The sequence below is a fragment of the Crinia signifera genome, chromosome 5, assembly GCF_055691185.1.
Source record: "Crinia signifera chromosome 5, ASM5569118v1, whole genome shotgun sequence".
Lineage (NCBI taxonomy): Eukaryota > Metazoa > Chordata > Amphibia > Anura > Myobatrachidae > Crinia > Crinia signifera.
This window is the reverse complement of record NC_139221.1, coordinates 215417486-215435397: the sequence shown is the minus strand read 5'-3', so window position 1 is coordinate 215435397 and position 17912 is coordinate 215417486. Positions and strand designations below refer to the sequence as shown.

General features: G+C 43.7%; 1 protein-coding gene across 3 annotated transcripts in view; it reads right to left on the bottom strand.

The window, feature by feature from the left end:
- The window catches only part of HECW1 (HECT, C2 and WW domain containing E3 ubiquitin protein ligase 1), a 404927-nt gene that overhangs the window by 49655 nt on the left and 337360 nt on the right, over window positions 1-17912 (bottom strand). For all 3 annotated transcript variants that reach the window (XM_083188525.1, XM_083188524.1, XM_083188526.1), the window contains 2 exons: window positions 5250-5346; window positions 3882-3965 (listed from right to left, as the gene is read on the bottom strand). In XM_083188525.1, the coding sequence (XP_083044651.1) occupies window positions 3882-3965; window positions 5250-5346 (181 nt within the window). The remainder of the gene's footprint in view (window positions 1-3881; window positions 3966-5249; window positions 5347-17912) is intronic.

The window sequence follows — 17912 nt, the reverse complement described above, 5'->3', positions numbered from 1 at the left end:
GTAGGGTGCAATTTAATATCATATAAAATATTGCGGGTAGGAGCACTAAAATGATGACTGCTATGATGAGGGTTGATGGTGCTGGGAAAGGGGAGCACAGTCAGAGTGGCCACTAGTGGCGGTGCTAGGGGGCACCAGCCAAAATCTTGCCTAGGGCGTCATTTAGGCTAGGGCCGGCTCTGCCGTCCACCATCAATCTTTAATCTAACTGTACCAAATCACTGGGAGCTACAACAACATGTATGTCCCTAATGGCTCCTTTACTATTGGTGGCTGATAATGTTACACACATAGGTATGCGCAGCCCATTTTCTTATGGGGTGCACCACTGGAGGGGCATGTCCATCACCGCCTACTGGGCGTGTCCATCACAGCCTACTGGGCATCAATGCAAACTAAATAAAAGGTGACTTATTTACATATTTGCACTTCAGAATGAATCATGCCCCCCACATATACTAGAAACAGGGACAGTGCGTGCTGAAGGCACACTGCAACAATTTACACTGTAATTTCCATTACACATAATGCCACACACTGTACTGCCCATTACACCTAATGCCACACAACATAATGCCCGTTCAGCATGCCAACCAACATTATGCCCATTACACATAATGCCACACACCATAATGCCCATCACACATAATGCCACACACCCTACTCCCCATTACACATTCTGCCACACACTGTAATGCCCATTACACATTATACCACATACTGTAATGGCCATTACACATTATGCCACACACCATAATGGCCATTAAGCCACACATTATAATGCCCATTACACGCTATGCCTCACAACCATGATGCCCATTAAACATTACACTTCACATTGTTTTGCCCATTACATGTTGCACCTCACACTGTGATGCCCATTATGCCTCATTCTGTGATGCCCCTTACACGTTACGCCTCACACCGTGATGCCCATTACGCCTCACACCATGATGCCCATTACGCCTCACACCGTGATGCCCATTACGCCTCACACCGTGATGCCCATGACACATTTCGCCTCACACCGTGATGCCCATTACACATTTCGCCTCACACCGTGATGCCCACTACACATTACACCTCACACCGTGATGCCCATGGCACATTACGCCTCACACCGTGATGCCGATTACACATTACGCCTCACACCATGATGCCCATTGCACATTACGCCTCACACCGTGATGCCCATTACATATTACGCCTCACACCGTGATGCCCATTACACATTATGCCTCACACCATGATGCCCATTACACATTATGCCTCACCATGATGCCCATTACACATTATGCCACACGCTGTGATGCCCATTACACAATATTTGACACACGTGATGGCCATTACACATTATGCCATATGCTGTAATGCCATTTTACATAAAATACCACTGTCAGCTCTGGGGTTCTTTGTGTTCCCGACTGTGACCGTGGTGGACCAGTGGAGGGCGCTGGATAGCATAACGCTGGAGGCTTGATATGTGACATACACAGAGTGGCAAGAACTCAGCGAACCAGAGTGTTGGCAGAGACCAGGAACAGGGGCGCGGAGTCTAATTTGCCAGCGGTGTTTACCAGGGAGTCCCTCAAGGGACTTTGGACTTGGCTGCCTCTGACAAGCAGGTCGCGGCCCCCTGCCCTGGTCCTCTGGATGCAGGCTGGGACTGGGGATACTGAGCCCTGGTAGCAAGCCTTGAAGAGACCAGGGTATAGCTGTGCAGTTTGGGAACTGCAGGTAGTGACGACTTGGGATGTCGACGGAGGTGTTGACAGGTGATGAGCAATTCAGGTATACTGGCTGATGATAACGAATAGGACGTAGATGAAGGAGTCACTATACATGCACAGTAGAAGGGTGTTAACCCGGGAGTCGACAATGCCTGTCGGCAGGATCAGGTCTAGGTAATAAAAGTCTCTGATAGGCTTAGTAGCCAAAGGAGAACTTAGCAGGGCACCTGCTACTCGAATGGGATGGAATGGCAGGAGTCTTCTGGATATGGATCGAACCAGGTAAGTATAGCAGATGCAGAGAACACTGGGAAGGAAACGCAGGTGAACCTGGATATCCTGGAGCCTTGGAAACTTCACTGACACAGGAGTACACTGGGAGCAGGTAAAGCAATTGTTCAAGGCAAGGATCTCAGGCCAGAGGCCTGAACTATATCCCCCTTGCTGGATCCTGATTGGCTGCCAGCCGCAGCACCAATCAACACTGGAGGAAGTCTGAACACACCTTGATTGTGGGACAGGTGTGCGGGTCAAGGGTTACCCTGATGGTCAGCGGGATTGGACAGACTGGTCAGGTGAGCACAAGTGTCATGGCGGTGCCCATGCCACCCGGAGCCGGCGTGCCGACGACAAGGGACATCGCCGGTCACCCGCGGGCACACAGAGGACATCGTGCCAAGCAGCAGCGCCGACCAGAGACCTTAACCGCAGCGCGGACCATCGGGAAGGTAGAGACCGCGGTCTTAAACGGGGATGCTTACTGCGGTTTGTGACAACCACACACCGTTCTGACAATTACATATGATGCAACATAAGTGTCGCCTACCTACATGGTAATTTCTAGGGGTTTCATGCTTGATGCCAGGGCTTTAATGCTCGATGTATATATCATGATATGTAAAAAATGTAGATATCATAGATGCATATCGAAATAAATGTATAAAATGCAGCTATTTTTTATACACATTCAAGCACTTTATATACACTGTGGTTTACTCACTTTATAGATTTCATTGAGTAGGTGCCTACTTCTGTTGTTATAAATCAAGGCAGCATGCAGCTTTTTTTTTTCCGCTGGAGTTAAAGTTAAAGCCAATGGTCCGTGGTCTGCAATAAGCTAGTCAGCCGTACCAGTGGCGCCTAAGCAGCTGCACATCACCACTCCCCTGCCTGGCTATTGCCGCCATCGGCAGCCCATCGTTAACTGAGAGCTTTTGTGCATGCACAGTCGGTCCAACAGAGGACATATTTTCTTGGTCTTCATTGATTAGCACTGACCATGGCAGCAACGGCCCAGCAGGGGAGTGATGGGCAGCTGCACCGCTGCAACTACACAGATGACCCGGCGTCCGGGTAAACTGTACCCGCCCTCCCCCCTTTTGGTGACCTGTTCATCGTGTGGGAGGTGTCGATCATTAGGAGGTGCCTGTGCACCTCTGTCCCCTCCATTGCGCACGCCTATGGTTACACACACTTTCCCCACCAGCTATAATGGGTATTACTCTGAATGTATTGCGCTTGCCAAGCCTCTTAGATTTTGGATATGGTATAAAGGTCAAAAGGTTGTTACTGTCTAGGTCGACCACAGATGGATGACAGTCAAAAGGTCCGCATGGAAATAGTCGATAAATGAAAAGGTCGACATAAGTTTTTTATGTTCTTTTGGTGCCAATGTCTATATTTAAAAAAAAAAAAAACATGGACCCCAAATTAGTGTATAGTGTCCCCTTATCATTCTCCCAATTGGAGCTCACGTGGTTAAGAAAGCATGAAAAAGTAAAGAAAAGCATGAAAAAGTAAGAAAGAAAAAACCCTCATGTCGGCCTTTTCATGTTTCGACCATATGGTGTTGACTTATTGGCTGCCAAACTATTGATTAGATTTGATGGAGTGTCATCTTTTATGTATGTAAATATTAATTTGTGTCACTATATCCTTAACATGCAGAGCTGTATAATAATATTTTGGTGCTTTTTAAATTAAGGATAAAAAGAACAATGGTCAATTATTGCTTGTTAATTATACGCTCTCACCAATGCCAACCTCTGTGGCACTGACTGTTTCCCCTGTTTTAAACATTTATCTACAGTCACTGAACAAGCAAATTGTGGCTGTTGGTTTATCATGCGTGTTATAAATATTTGACCATACCTTAGAAGAATAACTAAATCAGCATCACAAGACAATTTCTCAAGTCCATGCGTGCCCTCTGTTCTAATATAATGGATCTTCTCCCTGGAACATGATTGGATAAGATTATACTAGAAATGGTCTGTAAAACGATAAATATATATATATGTAGAGGAAAACAATTTGTTTGTAAGAGGTCAGTGATCCAAAATAGATAAAACCAATTCTGTGAATATCACCTCAGTAATTCCTTGAGTTAGCACTTTAACAAAGGTATGGCCCAGCTTCATGATCCTATGGTTGGTCCATTTAGCAAGTTTCAACATGGCTTCCAAATATCCCCCCAAAAATACGAAATACTTAAAAAACTGCTTTATTATATTTGGAAGGGGAATTCTTAATGATTCCCTACCTTGACCTATTGATTCCCTACCTATACATGTTATATTCCTGAGATCTAAATATAAGGGTAACAAGCAAGTGAGGGATGGTCCCTTCTCCCTTCCTGAAAACTCCGGAAGGACCTAAAAAAAGGTCTCTTTTGAATGCACATAAAATGACTTTGGTATTCTAGATCTAGATAATAAAATACAACAATAGTCTTAGGGGCAGATTTATTAAGCTTGGAGAAGAGATAAACTGGAGAAAAAGCGGAGAAAAGGTAAAAGGAGATAAAGCACCAGCCAATCAACTCCCAACTGTCTTTTTCAAACACAGCTGATTGGCTGATTGGGTGTCCACGACACCCATAGAGGGAGTATAAAATAGTGTGCCGAGTGTAGCCTCCCTTGTCGGCATTGTGGCTCTCGGGATTCCGGCGTCAGTATTTCGACCACCGGCATATCATACCATATCAACCCATTATGGGCTTGTATGCAGGGGATTGGGATCATTTGGTCTACAGCAACTAGGTTAACAGGCAGCAAGGTCGTCATGGGTCTAGGTCGACATGGGTTTAGGTCAACAGGACATTAGGTTGACATGGGCAAGGTCGACAGTCAAAAGGTCGACATGGGGTTTTTCACTGTTTTTTACCCAAATGTCAACACTGTTGACATTGACACAGTTTGAAGTGCACCACATCCCCTCGCATTGTTCGCAATGCTTTGGCCACTTTTTTATTCTCCCACCATGTCGACCTTGTTGTCTGTCGACCTAGTGGTGTTGACCCAATGCTTGTCGACCTAGTTGCTGTAGACCTAATGACTGTATCCCGTATGCAGGTAGGGGTGTTATAATGTGAATGAAGGGGCGAGAAACCCTGAAAAATAAAAAGTATATAGACTAGGAGAACAGCGGAAGGCGGAAGCCTATAATAAGAGTGGTTGGTACAGTAATAAATTTACATTTCCGGCATCATATTTGGGTATCATTCAAAAAGATAAATACCTGAGTGCATGGTTTCTTGCTAAACTTGGCTGGCGTTCTTGGAGCATCTCAAAAATGTTTGGCTGTCGCAGGAATGCAACAATCTTGTCATTATAAGCTGGAAGATAAAAATGGCTTGCTTTACAATGAATACATGTACATTCCTTACTTTACTATGGCCCTTATTCAGATCCGATCTCAGTACAAATTTGTTCTCAAAATGGGCAAAACCATGTGCACTGCAGGTGGGGCAGATGTGACATGTGCAGAGAGAGTTACATTTGGGTGGGGTGTGTTGAAACTGAAATCTAAATTAAAGTGTAAAAATGATGCAGCCAGTATTTACCCTGCACAGAAACAAAATAACTCACACAAATCTAGCTCTCTCTGCACATGTTACATCTGCCCCACCTGCAGTGCACATGGTTTTGTACTGCAATCAGATCTGAATAAGGACCTATATGTAATGAATGCTGTCATGAAAACAATAGCTTTTTAGTTTTTTTTTTATTTCCCCCCATTCAGACATGAAAAGAGTATGTGATGTATTGATTTGACTCCCATACAACCAGTCACACATTTCCTTTGTCTGCCACACATACATTGCTTAGCAGTGATATTACTGTTGTGCTGCATATGAATGGCATGCTGTGCATTCACACTGGGCATTTTTGTCCAGCATGTATGCTGACTGATGATGTGGAAAATTGCTGGGCAGAAAAAGAGCGTTTTTGTCTGTTTTAGCGATTTTCCCTGGGGTGGACGACTTTCCATAGCAGGACCTATAGAAAGCCGTCCACCTCCTCACTCATCTGCTGGTAATGCCTGCAGATGATAGGCCAGGCCAGCGATGATGCTGGAGCTAAAACGATAAAACTGATCTGCGTTCAGCTCAAAGTCGCCCAGTGTGAATGGGCCTTAAGTATGTGAGCACCTTGTACAGTGCTGTAAAGGGGACATACTGTACCTTTTTATGAGCAACAGATACAGTAAGTAGCCAAAAAGATTGCCTCATGTGGCCACCTTTATAAGAGTAACCAAAATACATAATTTCTAGGTCAAACTGGCTATTTTTATTTGTTAGTTGGCTATTGATTTAACCCTTTAAATGCCAACATCGCTGAGAGATGTGCAAAGTTTTATTGTTCCTCAGTGAGAAAAACAAAATAGCAATCTAGCAAATATGATACCTTTTAATGGCTAACAAAAATAAATGTTGTTAAAATGCAAGCTTTCGAGACTTCTTAGGTCTCTTCCTCAGGCATGGTATAACAAGGTGTGTGAAGAACCACATATATATACACAGCAGAGTAGGAACAAGATGTGATAGATGGACATTCTTAAGATCAAAACAAAACAAAATAACAGAATGAGCTTGTAAATTGAGTCCTTAATTGGTTTGTAGATAAGTAGTGTGAAAGTTTTATTGTCTCTAAGTTGATGACAGACCAGAGTTAGAGCTCCGGTGCCCTCACTCTCTCTGGGCCAGAATCCTCAGATGTTGTAGTGGGCCATAAATCCCTCGGATAGATTCAGTCCTGTGTTAAGGGTGTCAAACGTTGTCATTAATTTGTATTCCCAGACCCTCCTGTCCCTTTGTGATTTGAAATTTCCTTTTAGTATAATCACTTTCATATTATCCTGATTGTGTCCTCGGCTGCAGAAATGTTTGGCCACAGGAAAGTGTGTCTTTTTTTCCTTTATTGTGTGGCGATGGGACCTCATCCTTGCCTTAAGTTTTTGTCCTGTTTCTCCAACATACAGACCCCCAATAGGACATTTGGTGCACAGAATGATATCATGATATCATATCGATGATATCCTGATCATCTGGACTGATTCTGAACAAGAACTCATACATTTCCATGAAAAATTTAACAGATTTCATCCAACAATAAACCTGACAATGAATTACTCATATACCGAGATAAACTTCCTTGACACCACTATAACAATTCAAAACAACGCAATACAGACAACCCTATACCGAAAACCCGTGGATCGGCCTTCATACCTCAGATGGGAAAGCTTCCACCCGAAACACATCAAAAAATCCATTGTCTACAGCCAGGCCATCAGATATCATCGCATCTGCTCCAGCCCAGCAGATAGAGATGTCCACTTAAAACAACTTAAAGGGACCTTTTTAAATCAGGGATATCATCCCACATCAATCAACGATCAGATTATCAGAGCCATCAGGATACCCAGAAATCAACTTCTCCAATATAAAGAAAGAGAAAGAAACAACCGTGTACCCCTGGTAGTCACCTACAACCCACAGCTTGAGGTGCTAAGAAAAACTGCAAAAAAACTACATCACATCATACACAAAGATGACCGCCTGAAAACAATATTCCCAGACCCTCCACTACTATGTTACCGACAACCTGCAAACCTGAAAAATATTATAATCCGAAGTTCACTGCCATCCATTACACAAAGAGGAACCTATCCCTGCAATGTAAGGAGCTGCAAAACCTGTGCCCATATCCTCACTACAGACAGTGTACGGATCCCCAACACACAACAGGACTATAAGATCCCAGGGACATTCACATGTTCTACTACCAATGTAGTGTACCTGATTCTGTGCACCAAATGTCCTATTGGGGGTCTGTATGTTGGAGAAACAGGACAAAAACTTAAGGCAAGGATGAGGTCCCATCGCCACACTATAAAGGAAAAAAAGACACACTTTCCTGTGGCCAAACATTTCTGCAGCCCAGGACACAATCAGGATCATATGAAAGTGATTATACTAAAAGGAAATTTCAAATCACAAAGAGACAGGAGGGTCTGGGAATACAAATTAATGACAACGTTTGACACCCTTAACACAGGACTGAATATATCCGAGGGATTTATGGCCCACTACAACATCTGAGGATTCTGGCCCAGAGAGAGTGAGGGCATCGGAGCTCTAACTCTGGTCTGTCATCAACTTAGAGACAATAAAACTTTCACACTACTTATCTACAAACCAATTAAGGACTCAATTTACAAGCTCATTCTGTTATTTTGTTTTGTTTTGATCTTAAGAATGTCCATCTATCACATCTTGTTCCTACTCTGCTGTGTATATATATGTGGTTCTTCACACACCTTGTTATACCATGCCTGAGGAAGAGACCTAAGAAGTCTCGAAAGCTTGCATTTTAACAACATTTATTTTTGTTAGCCATTAAAAGGTATCATATTTGCTAGATTGCTATTTTGTTTTTCTCACTGAGGAACAATAAAACTTTTCTTATCAACTGGCTAACACGGTACCAAACTTTTTTCTTTTGAGAGATGTGCGAAATATCTTCTAAAAATGTCAGCATTAATAACATTTGTTATAGAAATTCAAATAAAAACTCTCATGTAAATAAAAGATTATATTTCCTGCATACTGTAATATAGAGATGAAAAGGAATAAAAAGCAGTGCCTGAGAAGTCACAGGTCTGCAGCCCATCCCCGCAACCTGGTGCAGCTTTTTCTTGAGGCGTGCTCACATAGGTGACAAGGTGGGTCTGGAACCTGTGGTCCCTAGTTTCCCAGGCATGGGCATTAGCACTGCTCTTGCATGAGTGAATGCCTGATAAGAGAAGGGACCCTGTATCACCTTACTGCCCATTCATGTGCCTGGGACCATTACCAGTCTCCTATCACAGGGTCAGATGTATTAAGCATAATGAAGTGATAAAGTGGAAGGTGATAACGCAGCCATTTTCAGCAGACCCATCACAACCTATTGTGACTACTCTGCCCATGTCTCAGTCACATTTATATCCAATATGTTCTCAGCCTGTTTATAAGGAACAAAAATGGGGGTTTAAGCAGCGCTATCAATGATAAACAACCATGTGAATCATAAAAATAATAACAACATTTATTTCACAATAAAACAATATATAATAAAATTGGATAAAAAAGATAAAATAGGCAAGGTGAGGTGTGTGGCACCTTGGACCTTGGCTGCTGTACTGGGCCACCACCTGTACTGGACCACCAGAGGTGTATCTTGTTAGACAGAAGGAGGCTAAGAAGGTAATCAGATGTGCAAAAGCACAGGCTGAGGGGGAAAACTTTTTTTTAGGTATATAAGTGAAAGGAGAAAAACAAAAAGTGGAATAATAAGTCTAAAGACAGAGAGTGGAAGTCTTCTTGAGGGGGACAATGTAATAGCAGATCATATTAATAATTATTTCTGCTCAGTATTCCCTGCTAAAAGAGAGGGGAAGGGGCCACAGTTAAGTTGCAAGTATAGTTAGAAAACTGGGGGAGAATCAACAACATTTACACAGGAGAAAGTCCTCACAGAACTCTCAAAACTGAAAGTAGATAAATCAATAAGGCCAGATGGGATACATCCAAGGATACTAAAAGAGCTTAAAGGGGAGCTTGTAAAACCAACAACAGAATTATTCAACCAGTCACTAGCTACTGGAGTAATCCCAGGGGACTGGAGAACAGCAAATGTAGTCCCACTGCACAAAAGTGGAAGAAAGAAAGAGGTAAGCAACTATCGACCAGTGAGCCTTACATCAGTAGTAGGGAAATGGATGGAAACACTCTTAACCCCTTCCTGACAGAGCCAGTTTTTGCGGGTGTTTCACAGGAATTAAAACAAAGTGTAGGTGAAATTTCAAAATTTCATTTTTTTTGCAGATTTGCAATTTGAATACATTTTTCTAAGGAACACAGTACATTTTACTAGAGAAATGTGACTAAAAATTGATTCCCCCAATTCTTTTGTTTTCATAAATATCCTATATGTGGCCCTAGTGTGCACGTTGACCAAACCACAGGCTTCATAATAGAAGGAGCACCTACTTGATTTTGGAGCCTCCTTTTTATGAGATTATTTTTTAGGCACCATGTAGGTTTCTAGGCACCATAAGATGCTAAAAGTTAGGAACCCCCCCACAAGTGACCCCATTTTGCAAACTACACCCCTCAGGGAATTCATCTAGGGGTATAGTGTACATTTCAAACCCCCAGGGGTTTCACCAATTTTGATACAAGTGGGCAGTGAAAATGAAAAATTACATTTTTTTACACAAAAATGCAGTTCTGGCTCAAAATTTTTCATTTTCAGAAGGTATGAAGGAGAAAAAGCACCCCAAAATATGTGCCCCAATTTCTCCCGAGTACGGCAATGCCTCACATGTGACCAAAAAATACCAGTTGGGTGCATGGCAGGACTCAGAAGGGAAGGAGTGATTTTTGGATTTTGCAGCTCAGATTCTGGTGGAATTTTGGTGGGTGCTATGTCGCATTAGCAAGACCCCCCAAGCACCAATACAGTGGAACCCCCCCACAAGTGACCCCATTTTGCAAACTACACCCCTCAGGGAATTCATCTAGGGGTATAGTGTACATTTCAAACCCCCAGGGGTTTCACCAATTTTGATACAACTGGGCAGTAAAAATGAAAAATTACATTTTTTTACACAAAAATGCAGTTCTGGCTCAAAATTTTTCATTTTCAGAAGGTATGAAGGAGAAAAAGCACCCCAAAATCTGTGCCCCAATTTCTCCCGAGTACGGCAATGCCTCACATGTGACCAAAAAATACCAGTTGGGTGCATGGCAGGACTCAGAAGGGAAGGAGTGATTTTTGGATTTTGCAGCACAGATTTTGGTGGAATGAATGGTGGGTGCTATGTTGCACCAATACAGTGGAACCCCCCCACAAGTCACCCCATTTTGCAAAGTACACCCCTCAGGGAATTCATCTAGGGGTATAGTGTACATTTCAAACCCCCAGGGGTTTCACCAATTTTGATACAATTGGGCAGTGAAAATGAAAAATTTCATTTTTTTACACAAAAATGCAGTTCTGGCTCAAAATTTTTCATTTTCAGAAGGTATGAAGGAGAAAAAGCACCCCAAAATATGTGCCCCAATTTCTCCCGAGTACGGCAATGCCTCACATGTGACCAAAAAATACCAGTTGGGTGCATGGCAGGACTCAGAAGGGAAGGAGTGATTTTTGGATTTTGCAGCTCAGATTCTGGTGGAATTTTGGTGGGTGCTATGTCGCATTAGCAAGACCCCCCAAGCACCAATACAGTGGAACCCCCCCACAAGTGACCCCATTTTGCAAACTACACCCCTCAGGGAATTCATCTAGGGGTATAGTGTACATTTCAAACCCCCAGGGGTTTCACCAATTTTGATACAACTGGGCAGTGAAAATGAAAAATTACATTTTTTTACACAAAAATGCAGTTCTGGCTCAAAATTTTTCATTTTCAGAAGGTATGAAGGAGAAAAAGCACCCCAAAATATGTGCCCCAATTTCTCCCGAGTACGGCAATGCCTCACATGTGACCAAAAAATACCAGTTGGGTGCATGGCAGGACTCAGAAGGGAAGGAGTGATTTTTGGATTTTGCAGCTCAGATTCTGGTGGAATTTTGGTGGGTGCTATGTCGCATTAGCAAGACCCCCCAAGCACCAATACAGTGGAACCCCCCCACAAGTGACCCCATTTTGCAAACTACACCCCTCAGGGAATTCATCTAGGGGTATAGTGTACATTTCAAACCCCCAGGGGTTTCACCAATTTTGATACAACTGGGCAGTGAAAATGAAAAATTACATTTTTTTACACAAAAATGCAGTTCTGGCTCAAAATTTTTCATTTTCAGAAGGTATGAAGGAGAAAAAGCACCCCAAAATCTGTGCCCCAATTTCTCCCGAGTACGGCAATGCCTCACATGTGACCAAAAAATACCAGTTGGGTGCATGGCAGGACTCAGAAGGGAAGGAGTGATTTTTGGATTTTGCAGCACAGATTTTGGTGGAATGAATGGTGGGTGCTATGTTGCACCAATACAGTGGAACCCCCCCACAAGTCACCCCATTTTGCAAAGTACACCCCTCAGGGAATTCATCTAGGGGTATAGTGTACATTTCAAACCCCCAGGGGTTTCACCAATTTTGATACAAGTGGGCAGTGAAAATGAAAAATTTCATTTTTTTACACAAAAATGCAGTTCTGGCTCAAAATTTTTCATTTTCAGAAGGTATGAAGGAGAAAAAGCACCCCAAAATATGTGCCCCAATTTCTCCCGAGTACGGCAATGCCTCACATGTGACCAAAAAATACCAGTTGGGTGCATGGCAGGACTCAGAAGGGAAGGAGTGATTTTTGGATTTTGCAGCTCAGATTCTGGTGGAATTTTGGTGGGTGCTATGTCGCATTAGCAAGACCCCCCAAGCACCAATACAGTGGAACCCCCCCACAAGTGACCCCATTTTGCAAACTACACCCCTCAGGGAATTCATCTAGGGGTATAGTGTACAGATGGGTCTTTTGCCATCCTTGCTGGCGGGTCGCCAGAACGTACGCGCTGGCGACCCGCCAGCAGCCTCGCCAGCGAGGAGACTGAGACGCGCGTGCGTCTCACGCGCACGCGCGTCTCAGTCTCCGTCGCTAGCGCGACGGAAACCCTGTCCGTCTCCGCCTCAGGGAGACGGACAGGGCTAGGGGGGTTAGTGGGGGGTGCGGGCAGGCGGCGGGGACCCCGGGTTACCGCCGGCAAGCCGGCGGGGACCCGGGGGAACGCATCGAAGCGCCGTCGGAAGGGGACGCGCGCGCCTCTCGTGCGCGCGTCCGCTTCTCACCGTCGCCATGGCGCTGGCGGGGGATGGCGGCTGGCGACGCCAGCGCCATCCCCTGCAAAGATGGGACAAGACCCATCTGTACATTTCAAACCCCCAGGGGTTTCACCAATTTTGATACAACTGGGCAGTGAAAATGAAAAATTACATTTATTTACACAAAAATGCAGTTCTAGCTCAAAATTTTTCATTTTCAGAAGGTATGAAGGAGAAAAAGCACCCCAAAATCTGTGCCCCAATTTCTCCCGAGTACGGCAATGCCTCACATGTGACCAAAAAATACCAGTTGGGTGCATGGCAGGACTCAGAAGGGAAGGAGTGATTTTTGGATTTTGCAGCTCAGATTCTGGTGGAATTTTGGTGGGTGCTATGTCGCATTAGCAAGACCCCCCAAGCACCAATACAGTGGAACCCCCCACAAGTGACCCCATTTTGCAAACTACACCCCTCAGGGAATTCATCTAGGGGTATAGTGTACATTTCAAACCCCCAGGGGTTTCACCAATTTTGATACAACTGGGCAGTGAAAATGAAAAATTACATTTTTTTACACAAAAATGCAGTTCTGGCTCAAAATTTTTCATTTTCAGAAGGTATGAAGGAGAAAAAGCACCCCAAAATCTGTGCCCCAATTTCTCCCGAGTACGGCAATGCCTCACATGTGACCAAAAAATACCAGTTGGGTGCATGGCAGGACTCAGAAGGGAAGGAGTGATTTTTGGATTTTGCAGCACAGATTTTGGTGGAATGAATGGTGGGTGCTATGTTGCACCAATACAGTGGAACCCCCCCACAAGTGACCCCATTTTGCAAACTACACCCCTCAGGGAATTCATCTAGGGGTATAGTGTACATTTCAAACCCCCAGGGGTTTCACCAATTTTGATACAAGTGGGCAGTGAAAATGAAAAATTACATTTTTTTACACAAAAATGCAGTTCTGGCTCAAAATTTTTCATTTTCAGAAGGTATGAAGGAGAAAAAGCACCCCAAAATCTGTGCCCCAATTTCTCCCGAGTACGGCAATGCCTCACATGTGACCAAAAAATACCAGTTGGGTGCATGGCAGGACTCAGAAGGGAAGGAGTGATTTTTGGATTTTGCAGCACAGATTTTGGTGGAATGAATGGTGGGTGCTATGTTGCACCAATACAGTGGAACCCCCCCACAAGTCACCCCATTTTGCAAAGTACACCCCTCAGGGAATTGATCTAGGGGTATAGTGTACATTTCAAACCCCCAGGGGTTTCACCAATTTTGATACAAGTGGGCAGTGAAAATGAAAAATTACATTTTTTTACACAAAAATGCAGTTCTGGCTCAAAATTTTTCATTTTCAGAAGGAATGAAGGAGACAAAGCACCCCAAAATGTGCCCCAATTTCTCCCGAGTACGGCAATGCCTCATGTGTGACCAAAAAGTGGCAGGACTCAGAAGGGAAGGAGTGATATTTGGATTTTGCAGCACAAATTCTGGTGGAATGATGGTGGGTGCTATGTCGCATTAGCAAGACCCCCAAAGCACCAATACAGTGGAACCCCCCCACAAGTGACCCCATTTTGCAAACTACACCCCTCAGGGAATTCATCTAGGGGTATAGTGTACATTTCAAATCCCCAGGGGTTTCACCAATTTTGATACAAGTGGGCAGTGAAAATGAAAAATTACATTTTTTTACACAAAAATGCAGTTCTGGCTCAAAATTTTTCATTTTCAGAAGGTATGAAGGAGAAAAAGCACCCCAAAATCTGTGCCCCAATTTCTCCCGAGTATGGCAATGCCTCATATGTGACCAAAAAATACCAGTTGGGTGCATGGCAGGACTCAGAAGGGAAGGAGTGATTTTTGGATTTTGCAGCACAGATTTTGGTGGAATGAATGGTGGGTGCTATGTTGCACTAATACAGTGGAACCCCCCCACAAGTCACCCCATTTTGCAAAGTACACCCCTCAGGGAATTGATCTAGGGGTATAGTGTACATTTCAAACCCCCAGGGGTTTCACCAATTTTGATACAAGTGGGCAGTGAAAATGAAAAATTACATTTTTTTACACAAAAATGCAGTTCTGGCTCAAAATTTTTCATTTTCAGAAGGAATGAAGGAGACAAAGCACCCCAAAATGTGCCCCAATTTCTCCCGAGTACGGCAATGCCTCATGTGTGACCAAAAAATACCAGTTGGGTGCATGGCAGGACTCAGAAGGGAAGGAGTGATTTTTGGATTTTGCAGCTCAGATTCTGGTGGAATGTTGGTGGGTGCTATGTGGCATTAGCAAGACCCCCGAAGCACGGTGAAATGATGAACCTAATAATCCATAGATGTGTGGTATATTTTAAAACACTCCTTTATACATAGGCCGGGTTTGTCGGGGCAAGTTTCACAGTGGAAAATAGTTTCCTTTCTTATTCCCTTTTTATAGCAAACTTTGCACCTTTTTTGTGTCCTGCCCTTTCTTGCAGTGGAGGGGATTTCGTTCGGAAAATGCTGCCCTGGTACAATACGGGGGCCAGTACTAGAAGTACTGGGGCCCTCTGCCTGCTGGTTCCCAAATACTAGGCCCTTTATGACTTCCTCTTGAAAGTGCATAAATGTCCCCCTATGGCCGGTAGAACGGAATAGCACGTAAGCGTTATACAGTGCAATCTGGATGATATACACGGCCAGCTTCTTGTACCAGATTTTTGTTTTCCGCAGGGCACTGTACGGCTTCAGTACCTGATCTGAAAGATCCACTCCGCCCATGTACCTATTGTAATCCAGGATACAATTAGGTTTTGAGGTGTGGGTACTGGTACCTCGTACAGGGACGGAGGTGGTACTGTCTCCGTGAATTGTTGTCAGTATAAGGACATCCCTCTTGTCCTTATATTTGACCAACAACATATTTTCGGTGCATATTCCCCTGCTTTCACCCCTTCTCATTACTTGGGCAATGTGCGTTTTTGGGAGGCCTCTTTGGTTCTTGCGCACAGTACCGCAAGCTGCTGTACCTCTTGAACCAAGGGCCTTAAACAGGGGGATGCTAGTGTAAAAGTTATCCACATAGAGGTGATAACCTTTATCCAGGAAGGGGTGCACTAAATCCCAGACAATTTTTCCACTAACACCTACGAGGGAGGGGGGGCATTCTGGCGGTTCAATTCTTGAATCCTTCCCTTCATATACCCTAAACCTGTGAGTGTACCCTGAGGTGCTTTCACACAGCTTATACATTTTTATGCCATACCTTGCCCTCTTACTGGGAAGGTACTGGCGGAATTTAACCCTTCCTTTAAAATGTATAAGGGACTCGTCTATGCAAATGAATTTATCTGGGATGTACATCTCTTCAAATTTGGCACTGAAATGATCAATGACCGGCCTGACTTTGAATAGCCGGTCAAAGGTGGGATCATCTCTGGGTGGGCACTGTGCATTATCGTTGTAATGCAAAAATTTAAGGATCGTCTCAAATCGAGCCCGGGGCATGGCCATACGGTAAAATGGGGTGCTGTACAGAACATCTGTACTCCAATATTGCCTAATTTCTGGCTTTTTTACTATGCCCATATGAAACACCAGACCCCAAAACGTCATCATCTCTACTGCATCTACAGGGGTCCACCTAGCAAATGATGACGTGGGGTTTTGAGCAATAAACTGCTGGGCATATAAATTAGTTTGGTCCACCATTAAATTTATAAAATCATCAGAGAAAAATAATTTGAAAAAGTCAATTTCTCTGAGACCTGTGGAATCAAATTGGATTCCTGGCATGGCCAAAAACTCAGGAACCTGGGGCTCAAAATTGTCTGGTGGTGGGGTCCATACGAGATCAATTATTGGGGGGGGGGTCTCAGCTGCTCTACGGGGGCGTCTTTGAGGGGGTCCCTCATCACCAGAGGAGGAAGAGGAGCTTAAGGCGAATCCTTCAAATTCCCCGCTTGCATCACTGGCTGTGTCAGAGTCAGAAGCAAGCATGGCATATGCCTCCTCCACTGAATACATTCTTCTGGATGACTGGGATGACATTTGGGATGACATTTGGGATGCCATTTTTATTTTTGTGTTACTGGTAGTGAAATGTTTCAACACGTGTATAGTGTAGGGGGGGGTACAAACTTTATTTCAACCAGGGGGGTATGTAGTGTGTAGTGTGTATGTAGTGCAGAAAAAAAAAAATACTTTATACAAAAAAAAAAAAAAATGAAGGGGTTAAAAAAAAATAAAAAATTGAAGGGGTAAAAAAAAAAAAAAAAAAGGTCCTGCGCCAAAAATTGAGCACAGATGTCGGTCAGTAACGTCCGTCACTGAACAGCGCTCAAAGGCAACAGGAATTTGATCAAAAAAAAAAAAAAAATAGATCAACCCTGTGCCGAAAAAGATGATCAGTGATGTACGTCACTGATCAGCGCACAGCGGCCACAGGACACCCCCAAAATCACAGTGTGTGTAAAAAAAAAATTAAAAAAAGACCCCACAGCACACACACAAAAAAAAAAGGTGATCAGTGATGCGACACTGATTACCAGTGAGGGGCAGCAGGTGCACAACCTTTGGTGCAACTGACAGTGCAACTGGCAGGTATATATATAAAAAAAAAAAAACCTCTGCACCCCTAAAAAGTTGCTGATCACCTCAGATATAGTGATCAGCACAAAAGGCGGGGGCAGCAGACACAAAATTTAGCACTCTCTATCACTCTCTGTCACTATCTCTCTCTATCTCTCTCTATCTCTCTCTATCTCACTATCTATCACTCTATGACACTGCAGCAGCAGCACTGACAGTTATATATATGAAAAATAACCCCTGCACCCCCAAAAAGTTGCTGGGGGTGCACAAAAGGGGGGCAGCAGACAAAATATAGCAGTCTCTATCACTCTCTGTCACTATCTCTCTCTATCTCTCTATCTCTCACTATCTATCACTCTATGACACTGCAGCAGGTATATATATATATATATATATAAAAAATACCCTGCGCCCCCAAAAAGTTGCTGATCAGTTAATTTATACTGATCAGCACAAAAGGGGGGGCAGCAGTCAGTTATATAAAAAAATATATAGCACGATCTGTCACTAT